The sequence below is a fragment of the Aulonocara stuartgranti genome (genome assembly GCF_965226115.1).
Source record: "Aulonocara stuartgranti genome assembly, chromosome: 11".
NCBI lineage: Eukaryota > Metazoa > Chordata > Actinopteri > Cichliformes > Cichlidae > Aulonocara > Aulonocara stuartgranti.
Window position 1 is genome coordinate 2,232,319 of NC_138947.1, and position 23,996 is coordinate 2,256,314.

The following is a 23,996-nucleotide window of genomic DNA, read 5'->3' on the forward strand; positions in this document are numbered from 1 at the left end:
CAGATATAACTTCACATTTGGGTAATTTCAAACTCTGACACAATGAATAAAAAAATAATTAAGTTATATGAATACATTTATGATTAAAAAACAGGTAAAATTTGACTTTTTAAATCAAATACATGAGTCAAATTGGCTCCACTGTAAAAAGAACTTGATGTAATATGAACATCTACAGCTGTAAAGTTCAGAATCATAATAAAGTGATTTACTAAAAATGTCAGCATCATGTTAGAAACATTACACGGTTCTGCTTCCGTAGCTTCTGTCTGTGGTCACTGCATCAAACAGCTTTCTTTAAGTATCTGCATATTTTAAATGGAAGAGTTTGAGGTTTTTTAGAATTGGAAAAATTCAGATAAAATTGGCAAAGAGAGAAAGTCAGATCGATACAATATCTATCTATCTATCTATCTATCTATCTATCTATCTATCTATCTATCTATCTTCAGCCAATCAGATTTGTTGGCATTTCTTTGCGTCCTCGGCTCGGTGAAAACTGTGTTCGACGAATCGCAGCAGCTTCAGTCATCTGATGTTTCTTCCACCTGAAGCTGAAAACCTCAGAGCAGCATAATGAAGCTCCGGAGACGTCTGTGGACACATCATCAGGTCAAAAGCAATCAGAGTCTGTATTTAGTGACGCGACAGGCGAGTCTACATTTAAATTATGTTTTATACACTTATTAGCAGGAGCCTCTTCTTCATTTTATTCCTTTTCGTGAGAAGTAACTAAGCATTAAGTAGAAGTTTGTAAAATCAGCAGGGAACGGTTACACAGATTTGTCATTTATTCTTTGGTTTTTCGGGGTAAATATTTAATGTCCACAAATCCAGTAAGGACACGCCCCCTCCCTGTGGTCACACCCAGAAATAGCAAAACGACAACACACTGTAAACTCTCTGTTACCTCGTCACTGATCTTTGGCGTTTTTTCTGTAAAAAAAATAAAAAACATATATTCAACATGGATTTTTACACATTTTCTGAAAATATCAAATGTGTTATTATTTTTTCACGAACACAAAAACTCACGATTCAAGGTTTTTAGGGTGTGGGATTTTTTTTGCTCGTTACAAAAAAACATTTCAAACATTTTCTTCTGGAGTTGTGGACTTACACCGCGTTCCAGTTATTACGCAAATGATATTTTTCTCTGATTTTACTAAACAGTCAATGCAAGTGACAGTCAGCATAATCTTCGAGTCATCACCTTTAGATTATAATTTGAATTTTACTAAACAAACCTCCCAATGAAAACAGCGTGTTTTTGATCAGCAGTTTTCATAGCTGATCTGAAAACTGCTGTTCACAAACGCTGCGCATCTAATCTGACTGAGCTGGAGTTGTTCTGCAAAGAAGAATGGGCAAAGATTTTAGTCTGTAGATGTGCAAAGCTGGTAGAGACAGACCCTAAAAGACTGGCAGCTGGAACTGCAGCAAAAGGTGGTTCTACAAAGTATTGACACTAAGTATCTAAGGCTTTCATTGTGTGTCCAAGGCATTCAACTATTTCAGGCTTTTCAGCAGCAGAGATCCTTTTTCTTTGTCATATTGCTTGAAAATGCTGGTCTGCTTAATAATGTGGAACATCCTTATTTATTTGTTTTTCCTTTAATTGGGCTCACCTGGAAAACTAATTATACCAGGTGTCCGAGATTGATGATCCAAAGAGCCCTGACACACAATGCCACCATGAGTTTAATTGAAAAACAACAAATTTAATCTTTATGACACTAAAATACAATTTGCATAATGATTTGGAAGGCAGTGTACTCATCCAACAAGTTTGTTTTGAAGTGAGTTTTGAAGATATCAGCTGTAGTGTGCTTCTTCTCGTATAGAAAGCATATAATGGCGCTCCTTTCATACTTGTTAATCTCTAATCTATATCAACAAGTAGCAGCATAAGTTACCATGGTGACAGTCAGCAGTAAAAAGTTGACCCCCTTCATGGTGCAGAACACCGAGGGTTAGCCCTCGTGAAATCCTGGTACAGACCTCAGGAAACATTAGCTACTGTTAATTTCTACTTAGAAAACTTTTTTGAATATGTTCACCAACAAACAGGAGTGTGAAGCTCGCTAATGTGTTTGCTCAGCTACAGCTGATATCTCACAAATTGTGCGATTCAAACCAAAATTCTTCAGATGAGTAAAAGACGGCAAATACATAAAACATAAAAACGCCGTACTCACTGTGTCGGCGCGACAGCAGGGCGCAGAGTGCCACGGTGGCGGTAAAAAAGGCGGCACATGCAGTGCCAATGATGGAGGTCAGAAACACACACTGACTGGATGCTTTCACACACACAAAAAAAAACAAATAGAAACAGGAAGTTTGAGCAGGGATTTTTAAAAGTTCAGCAAGTTTAGAAGACAAATGATACCATAACGAACCCGAACATTGTGGCTAACAGCTGGATTTTTCCATTTGACTGCAGCTAGCCAAACAGCCAAGTACTGCTAAAGAGCGAGAGAGTGTAAGTGGACAAAATATCCTTGTTTCTTAACATAAAGCTCATTGTTGCTGCACAAATGTGATCCCCTCTTACAAACTTTTAGTTTTCGTGTCGTTATTGTCCTCTGAGTCATCGATTCTCTCCCTAGTGAGCTAACAAACAAATGTAGGTCTGTTAGCCGCAACCAACCAACCACATGACGTCATGCTCCGTACTGACAGAAGATGGTGCCAAACTTTAAGCGCTTATTTCTTAAATCCAGCTTCACAGACAGCGTTACATCTATGTCCGTTTTAGAGTTACCTTCGCACAAACGGGCAGTTGATCTGGTAGTGACAGGCAGCTGAGCCAATCAAATCAGTATCAGTGTTGCCAACTCCTCAGTAAGGAAAATCGCTATTGGCTGTCCTAAAAGTCGCTAAATGACGTCATCACCTAATTTGCATAATTGGTCGTGCTAATATAATTGTAACCTATGTTGTTGGAGAGAGAAATAACATCGTGGAAGAGACATAAAGTGAGTAAAAAACGTCCTAAATGCATTTAGAATTTATTTAGAACTACAAATTAAATTTCTTTTAGCAATTATTGTTTTTTAATGTCAAAATTCCAACTCTGCTCCTTTATCCAGGCCTGGACCGGCAAAAGTGACCCGAAATAGCCTGCGCTCTGGTGGAGTTACTTTGTGTGTGTGTTTATAAGTAGTTTTAAACCTTGTGATCCCCAAAACAACACAACAGTAAAAGAACTGACTGCGTTACAGTCAGTGCGGAGCAGCGGCTTCGCTCATGCGCGATTCATTTGCAGTTTGGACGCACAGGTGTGAACATCTCCTGCAGCTGGGGGAGGACTGTCCTCCGCCCGTGAGCGCTTTGGCACGGGTGAGGTGCCCACGGCAGCACCGCTGCTTGGTGAGAGTAAGAGCAACACGCTCTTTCACGTCAAAAAGTCGTCATAAATAAGTCTCCAATAACACCAGAAAAAGTCGCCAGATTTGTCGCTAGTTGCTTTTTAGAAAAAAAGTCGTTAAGGGGCCTGAAAACTCGCTAAATATTGCTAAGTTGGCAACACTGCTCAGTATGGAAGATGATAAACACACATCGGCCCTCTCGATGGGAAATTTGAGTATTAAAAAAATAACATGACGGAACAGTCGACCCACATAAAGTCTTATGCACGTTGTGCAAGAAGGAAATTTCACCCCAGCGCTTCCAGCTTAAAATATCACATTGACTCGAAGCATGCGTTAGTCGGGGATGCTGCTAGCACTTTGGCTAACGCGTCACCCAGCTTGGACAAACCACTCACGGAGCATCGGGGCTCAGTAAGTCAACCTCGGACATATTTACTGACGCCAAGTGGATTGCAACAAACTGCAGACGTGTTCATATCGCTGAGAACACGCGCTTTACAAGCTTTGGTTCCTCGTTTCAAGGACTTGAAGCCTCCCCAAGAGTGACAGAGAGAGAGGATACATGTTTACAGAGTTTATCGTTAACATGAATGTTCAAGATGTTCAATGAACACGTTAAGTTCGTATATTTTCCCTTTTTTCTCGAGTCTGTTTGCTCATGCAAAATGAAATGCGATTAATATAGAATAAAAATTATATTTAACCGTGATTAATCAAAATTAATCCACAGTAACCCTGTGATGAGTCTGATTAAACATGTTAAGAGTTTGACTGCACTAATATATATTATATATTAGTGCATACTTACCTATTAGTACATAGGTTTTTTAAATAGTTGCATTTCACAGGAGAGAAGCTGCGCTCTCTTATATTGCCTAAATGTCAGTTACAAGCTTAAATATAAAGTTGAAAAAATGTAATTGCAGCCAGGCTATTGATCAAGTAATTGCGATTAATCGCGATTAATTACGGAAAATTGTGAGATTAATTCGTTGTTTTTTTTTTCTATTGACAGCACTAATATTTACATTTGCAGTCTGCTTAAATGCAACTTTCACGTCACATTTTGTTTACAGATGACATCAACACACACTGTTGTCAGAGAATAATCTCTACGTTTCCAGATGTCTTTCGACTTTCATTATTGACCTTTACAACTTTACACTTGCTGGCTTGTCCTGCACACGCTTTCACACACACATGAAAAAAATAGAAACAGGAAGCGCGAGCAGGGATTTTTAAAAGTTCAGCAAGTTAAAAAACAAACGGTGACTGGTTAGCATCAAAGAGGTCACAGGTGTGGTTAGAAGCAAGAGTGCGGGTTGGTTTTGTTTTGGCCACATGCTAAATAAGCAGAAACTAAAGTGTGAGATATTTTCATACTGGTGCTCAAACCAAGCAGACGTGCATGGGGGTGAATATTATCCCAACCTAAACTCTAGATAAACTGGCTTTTTATAATAATGACATTGTTGCTACAATACTGAGGTGTATGCGTTTAACACAAACACACCTTGGAACCACAACCACGGAACAACTTGCTGATTGAAACATGTTTCAGATTGATTTAATTATAATTGTTACTTCCAGATAACTGAGACTTGAGCTGTGTGTCTGCTGCCTTTTGTTTTTTCCGGAATATAAATGAAGCACTAAAAGCCTTCAGATTGTGTTGGTGTGAGTTCCAAAGACAATGACTTACGTTTGACCTCATCTGTCCTGCTGCTGATGGTCTTCCTGATCCTCAGCTCTCCATCACTCAGCACACAGGACACGTTCACACCTGCAGACCAGGTTTCTGCAGGAACATAAACCTGCGAGTTGAAGACTCCCGCCCTGGTGTCAGGGAGGATTGTGGGACTGAGTTCCTTAAGCACATCCTCCTCAGAGTCCACCTCCCAGTCGACTTTGACCCGACCGGTGTCGTTCAGCCCGGACGCCAGGCAGATCAACGGGACGGGGAGGGGCGAGTTGACGTGTAAAGGAGCCAGGAGATCAAGTGCAGGACTGTGGAGCTCTGATTCTGAGGACAGGGTGAGAAACTTAATGGTCATGATTTCAAAGAAAACTGACCCTGCATCATCATCGCAGCCTCTCCATGTCTTTTTGCGATTTTAAAGATGTTTTCTTGTTATCATTTTTTTCTGTGCCGATTGGCACTTGAAAAATCTCATTTTTTTCTTCATTTCCTGTTTTATTCTGAAAGAATTCATATTATCGTGCACATTGCTTTGGTTCATTATCTCTGCCACCTTTCGTCTGACCCACTCTAATTGTTCCCACCTGTGTTTCCTTGTCGGTCGCCCCTCGGTGTGTTGCTTCCCTGAGCTCTATTCTTCCTCAGACCCTCACTGAACTTATTTGAACGTCCTGGATTTAGTCTGGTGTTTTTAACAGCACCTTTAAATCCACAGTAAGCATCATGAAACGTATGATTTTGTTGTTGTTGTCATTCGTGCTTTATCTGCATTTAGGTTCTCTTTTTAACTGCATAGCCAGTTACCACCAAGGTGAGTCAGTCACCACACTCGCATGTCTGGCTTTACAAAGATTGTCTTCTGCCTGAAAAAGCTCTTTTGTGGCCACTTTAATGCGCCTCAGTCCCTTCTTGTCTCTGCTTATAGAAACCCCCAAATGTGGCATTTACACTGTGTGTGGTGTTGGTGCCTTTTGCAATTTTCTGATAAATAATACAGTTTACTGTGCAGTTAATTGTACTAATAGACCATCCAAGAAGCCTCTGTGCTCCAGTTTTAGTGAACACAGTGTTATTTGGGTTTGACTTAGCACTAACTAGCAGATATCTGTGTTTGTGTGATGCAGCCTTACAAGCTTGTATACAAGCATGAGCCGATAATTTCACACGACACCCACGTTTTTGGTGTTTTGGCCTCCAAAAACATCTTGGTGTGAGCGGCCGAGTTCAAACCAGCGGGCTGATATCAAGGTGAAAATATCCTATTTTATGTTTCTGCTGACTTTACATCAAAGCCTTTCAATAAATCTGCCTTGTCACGTTTTGTTGGTTGTGTACAAGCAACAAAGTAACAGCCGTACAGATAACTGAGAACATGAAAGGTAAAAAAATTTCACAGTTTTGTTTTTTGTTTTTTTTAATAAAGAAAGTTTCTAAGTACGAGGTAGCAACGCAGTAAAGAGCTGTTTCTCTAATATATGAAAAGAACCGCTGAGCCAGCTTTATGTTGTTCTGATCTTACACACATAAAACTCTTAGTTCCTGTTGTGAATTTACATTTACACTCGGCTTAAATGCGGCTTTCTTATGTCACATTCTGTTTGCAGATGATAAACATTTAACGGATCATCCAGTCTGGGTATCAATAAAAAAATGAACTAACTGATCAGCTGCACACACTCATTGACCTTTACATATCCTCCTTGGCTCAGTGCTACTTGCTGCAGGAGCGGCTGCATGTTTGGATGCTTGGAGGTTAGAGCTGAATAACCATGTTACCGTGGTAACAACGTGATAACCATTGTTACCACAGGTTTCAGGCCCTTATTGTCCAATTATACAACTTTAAGAGTGTCATCACTCGGCTGTAACAGCTGTTGTTACCATGACATTATGTGTGTATTTACCGGTTATTACTTTAGTAATAGAGTGGTAATAACTAAGAATTTTTCAGTATTGCGCTCTGCTGCTGCCTTCTTATTCAACTATTATCACTTTATCACTGAGCTGAGCTGTTTCCTTGGTTCCTAAAAAGCTAAAATTGTTTAAATATATAAAAAATTTGTAACAGATTTATTGTTATTAGGATAATAAAAAGAAGAACCAAAACCCAGTGGGTCAAGGCAAATATCTGTTTGACTTGTGAGTCAGGAAGTGTTATAAAGAGACCACCACTCACCTGTGACCGTCACCGTTGTCCCGCTGCCCAGCACTGGCGTGACCCCATCGATGTAGACACAGAAGTACATGCCGGCGTCCTGCTGGGTGGCTCTGGGGACTTCCAGCAGACAGAGCCTGCTCTGAACTCGAGAATTAAACCAAGGAGTGGCACTGAGACCGCTCACCTGCCTGATATGGAGCCATGTCACTCGAGAGCAGCCATGTGTTTCACCAGTCCCAGTGATGTTACATTTGAGGCTGACCTTTGACCCTGACATCACAGTCACACGAGGAGGAGACTGAACCAGGTGTATTCCAGCGGTGACTGTAAGTACAGAGATTTCATCACTGCTCAGATTCACTCAGCTGCAAATGCAAAGGCCTCAAAGCAGGTTTCTTCTTTTTTCCGTTTATCTGGACTAAAGTAATAATATTTGTTTTATACTTTAAAAACTTGTGTAACGATTGTGATGGTGAGCGAGTACAGTACTCTGTTTTTGTAACAATTGTCCATGTTAGCTTCTCGTGTAAATCAAATATTTTTTTCTATTAAAATTGTTTCTGTTCTGTTTGTAAATGTGCTTTTATTCTGCTGCTGTTACAACCGAATTCCCAAATTCAGTTAAAGGATTATTCTATTCTATTCTATTCTATTCTATTACATGCACAAACTGGAGTCTATTAGATAGATATGATACAAACCACTGCAGTGCAGTACCTGTAATACCTACAGCATGTTCTAATAGGATATTATGGTCGACAGTATCGAACGCTGCACTGAGGTCTAGCAGGACAAGCACAGAGATGAGTCCACTGTCAGAGGCCATAAGAAGATCATTTGTAACCTTCACTAAAGCTGTTTCTGTGCTGTGCTGAGCTCTGAAACCTGACTGAAACTCTTCAAATAAACCTCTGCAGATGATCTGTTAGCTGTTTGACAACTACTCTTTCAAGGTTTTTGATATGAAAGGAAGGTTGGAGATTGGCCTATAATTAGCTAAGACTGCTGGGTCTAGAGATGCTTTTTGAGTAAAGGTTTAACTACAGCCAGCTTGAAGGCCTGTGGTACATAGCTGATTATTAGAGATAGGTTGATCATATTTAAGATCGAAGAATTAATTAATGGCAGGACTTCTTTGAGCAGTTTTGTAGGAATGGGGTCTAAAAGACACGTTGATGGTTTGGAGGAAGTAATTATTGAAGTTAACTCAACTTTGATTAGTTGGGCTGCTTCTGCTTTTGAAAATGGAAAGAAGACTCGGGTCGAGCTTGTGAAGTTTTGTTCCCAACGAGTCCTGTGAGCTCTGCCAGTGCTGATCGATACTAATGCATCTCTGTGGATAATGTAAAAAGCGTCCGTGCCAGCAGCGCTGAGTTAAACATTTAAATAGGCTAGAATATGATATTCATTAAGAGCCTGAGTTGTACATACAACGAGTTAAAAGATAAAATAAGTCACATCATAAGCAAAACAAGACAAATGGTCAAAGACGGTAATGTGGGACAGGATGACATTATCATATAAAGTAAAAATGATGTTTTTGTCAGACCCCAGATGTTTTTGCCCAGCTGTGGTCAGGTTTAGGCTTTCACCAGTTTCCCCAAAGAGAAAAACTTTCATCAGAAAAAACTCATACAAATGTTTTTAATGGAACTTTATTTTTAAAAAACTGAGATTTTGTAAAATGATTTTATGTGGCTCAGCCTTTGATCTGAATATTAAAGCAGCTAATCATTACAGGAAATGATTATTGATTATATAGATTATTGCAGGATGTGAAAGACGGCAGCGGTAAAAAAGAAACACTTACCGGAGACGCTGAGGCAGATGAGAGGCAGCAGCTTCATGTTGGCCAGGAATAAAGTCGTTCTGCAGGACTGACGAGAGACAGTGCTGCGAAGTGTCATCACAGTAATCAGGCCACTGCAGTTTCACCACCGTCAGACACACACACACAATGACAGGATGTGATGTCACTGTATAAGATGTTCTTTATTCATCACAAAGCTGGAAAGACTCACAGGAGTGTCGCTCAAACACAACCTGTAAAAGAACACAACAACATAATAAATCAGGATGGAAATGACACAAAGGAGTTTACAAAAGAGCTCAACATTAAACATAATTAACACAGTTTAAATGTGTTTACATTTTTCTAAATGTAATAACAGCTGAACATAATACAGTCAAGTAAAATAAAGAATTTAATAAACCACAAAAAGAAAAACCGACTTTAATGACTAAATGATAAATAATTGATTCCACTTTTGTAAGTAAAGATTATTTAATTTTATTTTGAGTTTTATTTTCACTTCATTTCTATTTTCCATCATGTTTTCGATTTTAATTTTGTTTTTAGTTTATGTCACATCTTTTAAAATTAGTTTTTCCCATACATTTATTTTTTTAACCTGTTCTTGCATATTTTTGTATTTACTCACTCGTTTCTTTGTGCATTTCTTTATTTTTCAGCTTTCTGTTTTTTGTGATTTGTGAGTTATCAATAACTTCTGAGTGTTTTCAGCGTGTGGAGCTGAGACGGTGGGAGAGGTCTCTGTCAGGCCTCTGGAGCAGGTTTCATTTCTACAGGGAGTGCAGAATTATTAGGCAAATGAGTATTTTGTCCACATCATCCTCTTCATGCATGTTGTCTTACTCCAAGCTGTATAGGCTCGAAAGCCTACTACCAATTAAGCATATTAGGTGATGTGCATCTCTGTAATGAGAAGGGGTGTGGTCTAATGACATCAACACCCTATATCAGGTGTGCATAATTATTAGGCAACGTCCTTTCCTTTGGCAAAATGGGTCAACAGAAGGACTTGACAGGCTCAGAAAAGTCAAAAATAGTGAGATATCTTGCAGAGGGATGCAGCAGTCTCAAAATTGCAAAGCTTCTGAAGCGTGATCATCGAACAATCAAGCGTTTCATTCAAAATAGTCAACAGGGTCGCAAGAAGCGTGTGGAAAAACCAAGGCGCAAAATAACTGCCCATGAACTGAGAAAAGTCAAGCGTGCAGCTGCCAAGATGCCACTTGCCACCAGTTTGGCCATATTTCAGAGCTGCAACATCACTGGAGTGCCCAAAAGCACAAGGTGTGCAATACTCAGAGACATGGCCAAGGTAAGAAAGGCTGAAAGACGACCACCACTGAACAAGACACACAAGCTGAAACGTCAAGACTGGGCCAAGAAATATCTCAAGACTGGTTTTTCTAAGGTTTTATGGACTGATGAAATGAGAGTGAGTCTTGATGGGCCAGATGGATGGGCCCGTGGCTGGATTGGTAAAGGGCAGAGAGCTCCAGTCCCACTCAGACGCCAGCAAGGTGGAGGTGGAGTACTGGTTTGGGCTGGTATCATCAAAGATGAGCTTGTGGGGCCTTTTCGGGTTGAGGATGGAGTCAAGCTCAACTCCCAGTCCTACTGCCAGTTTCTGGAAGACACCTTCTTCAAGCAGTGGTACAGGAAGAAGTCTGCATCCTTCAAGAAAAACACGATTTCCATGCAGGACAATGCTCCATCACACGCGTCCAAGTACTCCACAGCGTGGCTGGCAAGAAAGGGTATAAAAGAAGAAAAACTAATGACATGGCCTCCTTGTTCACCTGATCTGAACCCCATTGAGAACCTGTGGTCCATCATCAAATGTGAGATTTACAAGGAGGGAAAACAGTACACCTCTCTGAACAGTGTCTGGGAGGCTGTGGTTGCTGCTGCACGCAATGTTGATGGTGAACAGATCAAAACACTGACAGAATGCATGGATGGCAGGCTTTTGAGTGTCCTTGCAAAGAAAGGTGGCTATATTGGTCGCGTTGGGATTCAGAGATTCTTTTATTGCTACCATATAATCTGCCTTATGAAGAATGTATTAATAACATGTTTCACAGTATCATTTATCAGTAATATTTCCTGCAGGGTTTATAAAATTGCATTGAATATGTCTGTCATCACATTGACCTTTCTATTTTTATAGGTTGAGTTCATTTTATACACAATGCATAAATGTGCTTGGTTAGAGTTGATGTTCCATTCGAGAAGGTTTTAAGCTTCACTGGTGAGAGTGTCCAGATGATACATGCTGAGGGGAGATGAGAACATAGCAGGTTAATTGCATGCACGCTTACGATACACATATTAATCTAGTAGCAGGTCTGAGCGAAGGCCTAAGCGTCTTCTACTTCAGTTTGAGACTGGCTGCAAAAGTACTCTACTTAGTGATTAATGACGAGGGTCCATTATTAGCTCTCGGAGATGGTGAGACCTGAAGTTATTACCCTAAAAGGCAAGCAATGTAGAAAAGAGAAGTTATATGTCGGTGAAGGGTTAATAGAAGTGTACGTGATGTACCCTTGTCTGCACGGGTTGAACTTTTGCCCGTCTGTCACCATGTATTTTTGAACTGTATTGACGTAGGTGTGATATTTTGTCCTATAAAACCAGAACCCAGTGTATTCTTGTCAGAGCAAAACAATCCCTATGTTGATGGTTGGTTGTTCTGTGATAATAAAACTCATCGTTTGATTGCACTTTTCCGGAGCCTCCGTCGTTTGTTGTCTGGTCTAAAGTTGATCGATCTCGCAACAGTCGCTGATTCATTTTTGTTTTGTTTTTGAATGTCAGAAATGTTTATTTGTGAATGTGGAGATGTTATATTGGTGTCACTGGTAAAAATAAATAATTGAAATGGGTATATATTTGTTTTTTGTTAAGTTGCCTAATAATTCTGCACAGTAATAGTCACCTGCACACACAGATATCCCCCTAAAATAGCTAAAACTAAAAACAAACTAAAAACTACTTCCAAAAACATTCAGCTTTGATATTAATGAGTTTTTTGGGTTCATTGAGAACATGGTTGTTGTTCAATAATAAAATTATTCCTCAAAAATACAACTTGCCTAATAATTCTGCACTCCCTGTAATGAACACGGGAGGAAGCGAAACACTGTGCATGAGTACCAGTTCTGCATTCACAATTTAAAGTAAAAGTTTAAAGTCTATCACCAGATATGCTCATTATTGCTTTATGTCTTCACCACTTGTAGTTTTCTGAGGAGAGTATAAATGCAACGAGCATAAAGAGCCTTTTTAAACAGCTGTAAACCAGAGCAGCTCCCTCTGTCTTTTACTGAAAATAAAATAAAAAGCTGAATAGATGCACGGGCTCGGCAAGCAAAAATAAACACGCAAGTTTTCCGTCTGGCAAAGAAAAGAAAATTTATCTGCACAGTGTGTTTAAAAAAAGTCCAGAAAGACTGACTGTTTTTGATCAGCTTTGTTTGCACCCAGGACCTCAAGGGGGTCTTAAAGGAGGGACCTCAGACTGCAGCGTGAGTGCCCGAGTGCAGTTAATCACAACCACAAACAGTCAGCGTGACCTATGACCCCGAGCTAAAGAGAAAAACATTACAGAGTCGGTCTGAGGTCCCGGCTCAGCTTCGTTCCCACGTCCATCAGCAGTGGTGGTGGCATGTTTTTACTGCTGGCCAATCAGCCAATCAGCTTCAGGCGACATTAGAATAGACTAGAACAGAATAGAACAGCCCTTTACTGTCATTGTACATGCACTACAGAATTGTGGGCGCTCCACACCAGCTGTGCAGGAATAAAATATAAATAATAAACAGCAGGAATAAAAACACACAGAGAAAGGCACGCATCGGACAACAAGCTGCAAACAGCTGTTTCTGTGAGGTCACCTGCTGATGTCAGCTGAGAGTTTCATGTGTTCAAGCTGCAGATAAGAACCCACTGCATGCTGATCCTGCTGCATGTCTGGTGCTGAGGCTTGTTCAGAGGGTCTGATGGCAGGTTCGGCCTGGTTCTGTATGAAATACCAGACTAAGCAACAGGAAAGAACGATCACATTTCCCATAAACAGTTTTTACTGATTTAATCTGAATAACCCTTTAATGTCCTCACCAAGAAAAAAGCAATGGAAAACTTTTTTGTTTGCATTTCATATTGATTTGGGTGAGTAATACCCACAATCAATACATTTTTATTGATTAGACTCTGTAGTTTTAAAATATTGATCTCAACCAAACGGCTGAGATGTCCCTTTATGGTAAAAGTATGAAATGTCATGCAAATACAAGTACATTAGATAATACAGTTGAAAAAATCAAATAAAGGGCCAAATTATAATTACATTAATAACAAAAACTGTCCAGGCCATTGGATACAGTTTATTTCTAGTAGCATGCCAGTGAACATTGCTGTTTTCCAAGGAAAGTATTCTATCAAACAACAAAATACATAGTTTTCATCTGCAAATGTGAAAAATGTGCTGCAGCACAAAACACTCACATTCAGGCCACTTCTGATTGAATGCTACTCTGCAAAATCAGTTTTGTTTTTAAAAAATAAAATAAAAAGTGCAAATCAATCACATCTGCTTGTGGTTTCTGTCTTTGGGGTCTTAGGGTGTAGCATTGATTCTGCGGTCTTTAAGAGCTGGATCATGGTTGTCCAACTCTAGATGCTGGCTTGTTAACTTGGTTCAGACACAGCCAGGCGGAAACCTTTTGAGAGCCATTAGTTTCTGGTCCAGCAGGGCACAGTCCCTCTTGTAGACCAGGTATTCAAGTCAAGGATGTATCCGAACAGTGGGATATGCCATCTCCTTAACTTGTAACTTATAACTTGTCTTATACAGGTGTAATAGCATACCAGAAAGTTTAATTCCTCCCATATGATAATTATACACAGGGATGAGTGATGGGCATGGGATGGTGATCTTTGCATTGGACTCTTTGCTCCACCTTTTGACCGATGAAAGAACCATGAACCCCACAGGCCTTGTTTAGGAGGTTGACACATTTCTTGTCAAACCATTTTATTGCAATCAGACCTTCATCAGACCTGTAATCACAGGCTCCATGGCCCTTCTTCATCAGGTCTTTGTCTGCCATCAGGGGAGCTCCACCGGTGCAGTTTGGTCATACAGTACCAATGCACCTGACACCCAAGTTCTGGACCAAGCTGAAACTTGTGAAGAGCTGAGGTTCTTTTATGGGTTTGCAAAGTGTTTTTTTTTTTTACAGCTTTGGCCCCTTAAAGGGAGCTTGTGTTCCTTTTCACTCAGGGGAGCATTGAAGAATGTAGATCCTCCTGACACAGCAGCAAGTCGTGGATGATGCCAGGTGAACAATTTAAAGCCCCACTCATCTGGTTTGTTGGCAATATACTGGTGGAGAGTGCCATAAAACCATGAACTCAAACACACTGTGGTTGAAGGTGGATGGTGTCATGAGTGTCATGCCACAGGACCATGTGATTTTTAGCCATATAATTGTTTAGCGTCCATATAGCACTTGTTCAACATCAAATTATAATTTCTTAGTAATACTTAGTAATATTAATTTACCAGCTACTGTAATTTGGTCAAAAGCTAATCAGTTGTGATATTTGTGATTTCCACATGTCATTTTTTTTTTATTTATTTATTTTTTTTTACCATATTTACTAATATTAACTCAGAAAGTTACAAAAAAGACTTACTGAGGAAATTCTTTCAGCATATTCTTGCTTTGCTAACACTTAATGTGATTTATCAATAGCAATGGATAAACAAAATGGCAAATAATCAATTTTAATAACATTTAGGTTATGTTAGCATTGGCACCATAAAGGGACAAATCAACCGTTTGGTTCACCACTTTTTAAAAAAATGATTAAACATTTAATTTCACTTTTTTAATGCTGTCAAGTGACATATATCTGTTTAATAAGTCTTCTAACTGCCATATATCAAAAAATTATATCTTCCTACCTTAGTTTCATCAAAAACCCTCAAAATATGTTGGATGGTTTTTTGTTTCTGACTCCCTGGTTGGGAGAGAAGAGCCAACAGTTTCCATTCACAGCGCCTTCTGGTGGATTTCTTTGGCATTACAGATGAAAAACCAAAGACTCAACAAGGTAGGTGAATGTCAGTGAAAATGTGCTCTACCATTTGGTTGACTGGAACGCTAAAGGGATAAATGAAATGAAACTAAGATTAAATGAATACAATGATTCTTAGCTCCGCGGCTACAGAAGCATGAAGGAGTGCACAGTGTGGTTCAGACCTATTTTGTGTTTGGATTAATTAGAAGATAAACATGGATGAAAGCTTTCAGGATAAGAACCTTTGAGCCAAGTGACTCATCTGCAGCTCTTTGTTCAAGTCAAACTCTGACAGGAGTGCAACCATGTTTAAATGAGACTCCTCGTGCTCGTGCCAAATGCAGATGGATGGGGCGGGCTGCCAGGGCATTCAGTGCCAAACAAGTATGAGGATCATCAATGGACTGGTGAAGGTTAGCAACAACTACCACAGGTGATGCTCGTCACTGCTGGGTAAAAACAAAAGGCACAGAGGCAGTGAAGGCAGGGTTGGTGTGACAGAAGAGGAGGAAAGGGAGAGAGAGAGATAGTGATGATGTGCTGTGACAACCCTAAAGACGTTATAGAGCAATGAAACACAGTAAATAAGCATAATCTCTATTTGACTATTAAAACAAGATCAGGATATTTATAAGAGCCTACACCAGCTGCAAAGTGAGATTCATCCCAGACAGGTCAGCAGTCAGAGCTAACCATTACTCATTCACACCTACGGCTGCAGGAACGAGCAGTGAATCGAGCGCCGGCTGCTTGGTTGGAGTCGACTTACCCTCTGCTCGAACATGTCTGTGGCTACAGGAGTTTCTCACTGCAGGCTTTGTGTGAGCGTCTTCTCAGGTGCGTTGATCTCATGTGGTGGATCGTTTTTCTTCTTACAATCGCATTCTTGTTCCTCACAGTTTTCCAATTAGAAGACTGCATGAACTGGGGTCAGGCGATTGTTGAGCAAACAGCATGTAAAGGATCCATCCATCATGCAGATGCTTAAAGAACATATTTAGCTCAAATAACATCATCACATTTACCTGTAACACAGTATCTTAACTGGTAATTAACTCATTACCAGTTAGTCCCGTATAATGGAATATCCTGCAGTGTGTTTCTCAGCAGGAGGTTACTGAGACAGTTCTGGGTTTCTTTAGGTGTTTCTTGTAATGATGACATGATATACACAATAAGGTGGTAGATGGTTTGATGGTCATCAGATTGTTTCACATTTACGTGGTTGTACGGCTTCATTATAAAGATATACAATCAAAATAAGTATAATTTATGTAAATATGCAGTCATCAAAGGTTTTAAAGGGATTTCTTGGTTCAGTTGGTGTGAATGGTCCAGCATCTGTTGGCCAGACAGGTTTTGTAGTTTTGTTCACCAACAGATTTTAAATCACCATCATTAAAAAAAAACTTTCAGCTTTTATTCAACTTTTTTTTTTGCATTAACTGTTTGGAAGGTACAAACATTTTTATACATAGTTTCAAAATTAATTGGATAATTTCCCAACTTTAAGTTGTGGCGAGTTGCAGCCCCCTCATCGAATATATTTAAATAGAAATGAATGGAAAACATTCAAACAATTAGAAAAGCCTCCAAAAATATGAATGTGTTTGATATCTTCTACTGTCTTTCTAAATAGAAGAAACAAATTTAAATGAATGAACTTGACAACATGATGATGTCAACTCTAATGTTTGACTGTGGAAATGACTCAAAAAATTGATTATTTTGTGGCAACAATTTCCTGACGTCATACAAAATGTGTACATCAAAGTGTGGACAGTTTGCTGCTCTTACACACAGATGAGCCTCATGGCACTCAGGTGTACAGCTGTAGACAAAGCTCAGAGTGCAGAATGCCCCCAAACTCCAACTCACTCTCACTGTAACAGAAGCGCAGGGCGTCTTTAACGTCTGACCTCAAAGTGCTGCCAACTAGGTTCTGCCTGAAAGACTCACATGGTAAGAGGAAGAGGAGCTAACTGGAGCCAGATCTTTGCTCCTTTTAGCTCCTGATCACTTTGGACACCTCCTATTATCCCTATAAGCGCCTCATGTGGCATCAGGTGTGCCAAAAAACTCTTCCGATTTTTCTCTTTTAAGGATACCTGAAAAGAGAAAGTATAATTTTGGTGTTTTATTTTAAACAAATTCTCCTGTTTGCATGGGAATAAGATGAGCTCATGTACTTACCCTGTGACAGAGGTGTGATTTATGGGGGAGTTTTCTTTGTTTTTGTCTACATGTACAGTACAGATACATTCATTTTTGTTATTAAAAACATTTTAAAAAGTGAACACAGTGAGTTTTCATGTCTGGTTCTGTAAAACTGAGATGTTGGAAAAACTCTGCTGATGACACACACTCTCTCTCTCTGCATGTCAGGATTTGCTTTGTACTAAATTAACTTTCAGTTTAAGTTTGTATCAAGACTTGTGCTCCAGATAAATCAGTGATGCAGTGAGATATGATAGAGGTGTCAAAGATAGATGCTTTGACGGCAGGAAGGTAATTTATCTTGGCTACATCAATGTTTCGTACCTGCAGGCCAAGCCTACCAACCAACCAACACAAAGCAGCAACAACTGCAGTTCCCCGAGTGGCCACTTGAGGCTGGCTCCAAAAGCCCAAATAGCATGGCTGCTATTTGCATTAATATGTCTGAGCTCCAATTTTAATCAGTGAAATTCTAGTATTTCATTGGTCTGTTACTTTGCACTTAGTGTCAGCTATCAAGTGTGTTTGCATTGCATGCATACAGTTTCTGGATGCAGCTTGCTAACTAAGTAAGCTAGCATTAGCTGGTTGCACCCTGCCAAATCACTAAAGCTGACATTTCAAAACCCAAGTCCACAAAACAATAGATGACATCAAGGTGGCTGCATTTCTTCTTTTATGCACAGTTTCTTGCTTCACTCAGTATGATGGGCTTTGTTTATACACAGCTTGTGACTGAAGGACTTAATCCACACTTTGTCCGATAGTAAGCAGGTAACCTGTGGATCTTTAAGCTGTACACTCTCATATTCCTGATGAGATTCAAGCGTAAACATGTGCAGGCGCATCTGAAAAGTTCCATTTGCATCAACAATGAGTAATTATGTTGCCTGGAAGATTTACAGTTTAAGAATGGCTCATATGCACTTGGTGCTGCCCCTCTGTGGGCTTCCTCACAGCCTTCCAATTAGAAGAAAGTGGGCTGAGTCCCTTAAATGGACAGGGGCTAAAACAAGCTGGTTACATACTGCTCTATGAGGACGTGTTTGTTTTTGTTTTAGATCCACTTTAATAAACCCCACAGTGTCCATCTGTGGAGAGACAAACCAGTGTGAATGCAGACTGAGTCTGACCCACCACGTCAGGACTCGTTACAGGCCTGTAAATTCTCTCTGCTGGGAAGAATTTACTTTTCGGTGAGTGTGTTTGAGGACACACCTCCTCCCTCTGGCTGTCTCTCACGCTCTCTCTTTCTCTCAGAAAGTTTGTGTCTCTCGTCCAGAATGAACGTGTTGCTCTCCATCTCTCTCTGGCTCGCTCTGGTAGTGCCGTCCTGCCGTGGTAAGTGACCCGCGACCTTTGACCTAAACTAGTTCCAGTCTCTGTGTTGTAAATATCTTCAGTTTAAAGGAGGTTTTAAGAAAGCAGAGCACAGATAAACGAGCTAAAATGTAATATTCATGCAGGGAGTCGGCCCCAGCTTTAACTGCTGACAGGTGTGTTGCTTTATTTCAGGTACAGGTTATCATGCTGTAAAAAGCCTCCTGCAGCTCTTACATGTCCTTACCTGTCACTGTGTGCATTTGTGATGGTGTCAAAGATTAAAGACCAGCTCTTGGGTCAAAATAATCACATCAGCGTTTAGTTAATAATAAAGGAAAATCAGGTCATTTCAAAGATCCGCCCACTTTAGTTGATTTGATACATTCTTCAGATTAAGAGTAAAGTTGTGTCTCTGCCACCATGTTGTGGGTTATTTTCCAGGAAATGTAGTGATGACAGCTTTATCGCTGTACATAACCCTAACCACACCCCTCCGATATGACATCACCTCTCCTTACACTTTATTATTATCATTTTGTTGAAGACTTAAACATTAAAGTTAAAAAATTACATTTGAATTAAAAGTAACTTTATTTATGTAACTTTGTCTTATTATTAAAAATAAAATGATATGAATGTTGCAAAGGTGTTAAATAAGAGGGTGGATGAGTTTGGGGCTATGTGATGAAGCTCTTATCAGACCTGTTTGCTTTCATGGTCGCGTCTTCGCCTGAGGAGTGAAGGTTGCTGAGTGTGTGGTCCCTCAGGCGTGTTGGGACTTTTACTGTGTTGCTCCTCGGGTTGATAGTCAGCACGTAACTCGTGTTTTTCAATAGGAAGTGTATTTCATGTCTGCAGCACACATTTTGTCCAACGCACCACATGTTGCCATGGCAAAGAAGCCATGAAGGAAGCGCTTTCTGATTGGTGGTGTCATCAGTAGAGTGTGTTAGGACCTTTTCTTCCACTACACTCATTTTGACAGTAGTTAGTCTGTTTTCGGATTATAATCAGACATGAGAAATTCACGTCATGGAACAAAACTTTATTTTCTCATGAAGTGGATTTTCAAACAAACAAACAAACAAACAAATAAATAAATCTCAGCATAATTTTGTCTTCTTGTCATAAGTTAGATGTCTCCTGAGGGTCGTTATTAGCTGCATCATTAAACAGACTGATCACTCCTCTAAAAGTCTCCAGTGGTTAGATGGTGAGGCCCAGAGAGCTGAAACTGCTGTAATTCTTCTTTTTGTTCTCTAAACAAGCGTCTGGTCCTTTGACCTGGCTCCTGTGGATAAAGCAGTGACTCAAAAAGCTCCACACTTAAACACACACGATGTGACAGCAGTCATAGAGCTGAAATGAGCCTTTCCTTTATTTTCCTTTCTAAATTACATTTCATGAATTCCAATCGTACGCATGGCTCAGCCCTGAATCCAGATGATTCTCTTCCACTTGCTTTGTCTCAGCTTCAGGGACTGACCTTGGGCCCAGAACCAGCAGCTCTAACAGTAATGACCCAGAGGAAAAAAATTATTTTAAATGTAGAAAGCGTAAAGTCACAGTGCCAGCAGACTATCTCAGACATCCTGCCTCCTAGCAAAGAATTTTTAGTTTCCCCCGGGGAACCAAAGCCATCTCAGGCCAGACAAGATCTGCAGTCTCTCCAGCGACTTCTGATTCTATACTGAAATCTTCTATGAGAAAATATTCAGGGCAAAAAGCACCCAGGAGGCTTCCTGATCTCAAATGACTGCTTGGGACTCAAAGAAGCTGCTTCTCCACGCCAACCTCCCTTTGCAGGTCCTCACCTCATCTCTAAGGGGTTTCCACTCAGGGGTAGTTGCAGTAATTTGAGAAGGTGGAATATCAGCTTGGGTGCACGTGGTGTGACTGTCAGTGGGTACTGCTGTTGACTTAACAACTTAAACAGACTGAACTGTCCCAATGATTAGCTGGAAAGTGGTACACTCCAAGCATGTTCTTTTAAATATGGTCATAGCTTCAGGATGAGCCTGACCTCTGCACAAGGGAAGCTCATGTTAGCCACTCATGTGTGACTTCATTTTTTCAGTCCCTCCCAAAGCTCATGAGGGTTCGTGCACACACTGATGTGCAAATGGAAAGTTGAACTCTATCTCTGCAGCAATCCGCCGCTCCGTCTCATACAGTACCCGGCTTCCTGTCAGTTGTGAAAACATCCATAGATATTTGAACTGCCCGTCAAACCTGTACGGAGAAATCTTCTGTATGTGCACTGAGCAAAATCTTTTAAAATATGTTTTCAATCTTTGTTTTAAATTAATTTCTTAGCACATTTTTTGATCTCTTAGATCAGCGGTCTCCAACCTTTCAAAATAAGACACACAACTACAACACGGGAAAAGGCCCAGGGAAACTGAGCTAACAATAAAAACCCTGAAAACCATAAATTTCTCTCGTGGCCCGGTACCAAACGACCCAGTTTAATAATATTACGAAGAAGCTGAACATTAAATTCAAGTATAGATATTTGAACACAAATATCAAATGAAACTGTCAGTTTAGAACTGTATGTGTTTCACTGCAAACCAGTGAAGGGATGCAAGAATAAGATAAATATGTGAGCACTGGCTAGTTTTAGTTAGCAGCCGGGCTGCTGGATTCTGCACCAATTAGAGACCAGTTGTGGAGGATGAGTCACAGGAACACTGACAGTAAGTTCCAGGTTTGATTTTTGCAATTTTTCGGAGGTGAAGGCAAAAAGACTGAATGAGTTTGAGATGTAAGATGCAAAATTCAGATGTAATTCTTCCTTTTTGTTCTTTAAATAAGCGTCTGTTACCAAAGATGATAACGGGGTTCTTAGCAGGTCTCCAAATGTTGATTCGGTTCATCTGGACGTCGCGATTTCAGTGGGAGAACCATCTGTCACTCATTCAAGTGACGCCCAGATGAACCGAATCAACTTTTGGAGATTTACTTACCTGGATAATTGAGGACGTTGTTACTGCCGAGGAGGGCGATGTACCGATGGACTTTGTTAGAGAAGCTGAAACTGAAGCTGGAACTGAGGTGGAGGACATTTGAATACATACAGTACAGTATCTACATCAGTGAGGCAGGAGAGGCCGTCGAGTATCATCTGCATAGCAGTGATTGTTGATGTTAGTCAATGGCGTGACTGGTAATTTGTTTTCTAACACTCCACTGTGGACTTTGTAGCGTTGGTTCACATTATAGACAACAGGCATGATGAGTGCCACCATGCTTTGGTGGACCATCTATAATCAGCACACTGCCACAGCAACACAGGCCTTTCTGGATCAGGAGCATACACTCACACACTCCAATGGTCAGTATTTAAACCTGATATATCTCCTATTAAACATGCCTGAGACTCACTGGGTTGATGCGATATGAGATTCAGCCACAGCCCATTACCATCACACACCTATAGGCTGCACTCATCCAGAAATGGAGAGCGATTCCTCGAAAGCAAACCATGCTGTCCACGTGCAGGAGGGTGACTGCCTGTGTTGTGTTTACAAGGTTCTATAATAAGGGAAGAAAATTAGTACATGCTGTTACCCTGTCAGACCAGGGGTGCCGCTAATGAGGCTGGGTAAGAGAAAGAGGAGAGAAGAAGAAAGTAGAGAGCGAGAACAAGATGGAGCTCCGCTGTAAAGCCTAAAATAAAGTGTTGAACCCAGACGTCGCCTCCGCTGCCTGATTACACACCCAACAGCCTGCAGTACATCTGGAGGAGGCCATACCTTGTTTTAAACATGTTATATCTCCACATATAAGTATCTGACTAGTATACTGTGTCTAAGACAAACAAGTAAAAGAAAAAAATTAGCTAAAAGTTAAAACTAATGAATGGATCCAGGATATGATTAACTTAGCTTAGCCTTGAGGGTAAAGATGGGAAAAGCTTTATCTGGGTTTCATCTGAACCTTTTCGATGTCTCCATTAGTTTAGTGTTTTCAGAAAATGAAGGGAGTTAGTCGGAGTGCATCCAACTGTAAGCAAGCTGCAGGTTGATTCATTTTTGCCCTCCAGTGAATTTTTTCAAGCTGAATTGTGAAACTTTGTCTCCTGGATGAGATCAGACAGAAAGTCTCTGCTTTCACAGTCTGTCAACGATACCATCAAAACACAAAGATCAAAATGTGTGCAACATGAGTCTCCATGTCCAGTAATACGAACAGATGAGACATTTCATGATCACGAACCAGCAAGCTGTCACAACCAGTGAATTAACAGTAACTTTAGTTGCTTATGACGTATAAACAAGAGCTGGAGTCTGGCGAACAGATCAAAGCATCAAATAGCACAGAAACAGTTACCAACACGTTTGCTTTGTTACATTTCATGGTGGTAATTCTGTAATCTCCCGCACAGCCTGCAGGGCACCGATGGGTCACGCAAACTCCAAACCCCCCCAGTGTGTCTGAGAAGATCAGGTCCAGACTCTCCACCCGTTGCACCAACACCCTGCCACCTTAGCATGTAGCTAACGCTACCTTCAAGCCTTCATGTTTTTGTGACCCTAAGCAAGATTTGGTGAATAAACTAAAAGTGAGTCAAATAGACTGATGAGGAGCTGAACACTAGAAGTAATGCACGGACCAGTTTTATAATTTTGACTTTAAAACATGTGGACATCCAGATCTGCACTTCCACAACTGTGTTAAACACAGTTAGCAAGAGTTTCCCAACCTGCTGGGACCTGCGAGCTGGTGAGGATGGAGATGGGAGATATATCACCTGCTGACAGACCGACATATTCAACGATCTGCAAAGATTGTGGATGCAAGTAGACAAGAATCAGTCCTCCAGCTTCAAGTTTTTCAAGTTTTAGCCCCCCCGCCCCAAATACGTGACCTTTTTACATAAATAATTAAAAAGTTTAAGTATTTAAAGGCCAACCTCTCAGGATTCCTAAAAGAACATTAATGGAGTGAGCTTTGACTTCATTAAGCTGATGGTAAATGCTCTTTTGAGTTCCTGAGTTCACTCTGCGGGTCCCGACACGTCTCAGTCCATATGGTAACGCCCGTGGAGGAGGAGCGTTTGAGTCCTCGTTCTTATCTAAACATGCAAGTTCACCGAGGGAGGCGAGTCTCTGAGCCAAGCTGTCAGAATGAGACGAAGCGCTCGTTCATCCAGCGTGCTGCGGCACATTTTCACAGCCTGATGAGGAAATGTCTGTTTTGAACACTTTCACTCTCAGAGTGTCTGCTGTTGCGCTCATGGTGTCAACTGAATTCATTAATTGTCCTACAATAAAAGTGTTTTTCTGTTTTTTCCTGGATAACATTTTGCACCAACTGTTGTTG

At 40.5% G+C, this 23,996-nt stretch overlaps 1 protein-coding gene across 2 annotated transcripts in view; it reads right to left on the reverse strand.

The window, feature by feature from the left end:
- LOC309717819 (uncharacterized protein) overlaps nt 1-9,204 on the reverse strand; it is a 9,333-nt gene extending 129 nt beyond the window's left edge. The window contains exons 1-6 of one of the 2 annotated variants that reach the window (XM_082552678.1): nt 9,042-9,204; nt 7,250-7,555; nt 5,077-5,397; nt 2,199-2,300; nt 911-936; nt 1-594 (exon numbers count right to left, since the gene is read on the reverse strand). The exon at nt 1-594 is cut by the window's left edge and continues 129 nt beyond it. In XM_082552678.1, the coding sequence (XP_082408804.1) occupies nt 529-594; nt 911-936; nt 2,199-2,300; nt 5,077-5,397; nt 7,250-7,555; nt 9,042-9,138 (918 nt within the window). In that variant the 5' untranslated portion in view covers nt 9,139-9,204 and the 3' untranslated portion in view covers nt 1-528. Of the gene's footprint in view, nt 595-910; nt 937-2,194; nt 2,301-5,076; nt 5,398-7,249; nt 7,556-9,041 lie in introns of both variants that reach the window. The other variant, XM_082552679.1, reaches the window with a different exon arrangement.
- Nucleotides 9,205-23,996: the final 14,792 nt, after the last annotated feature.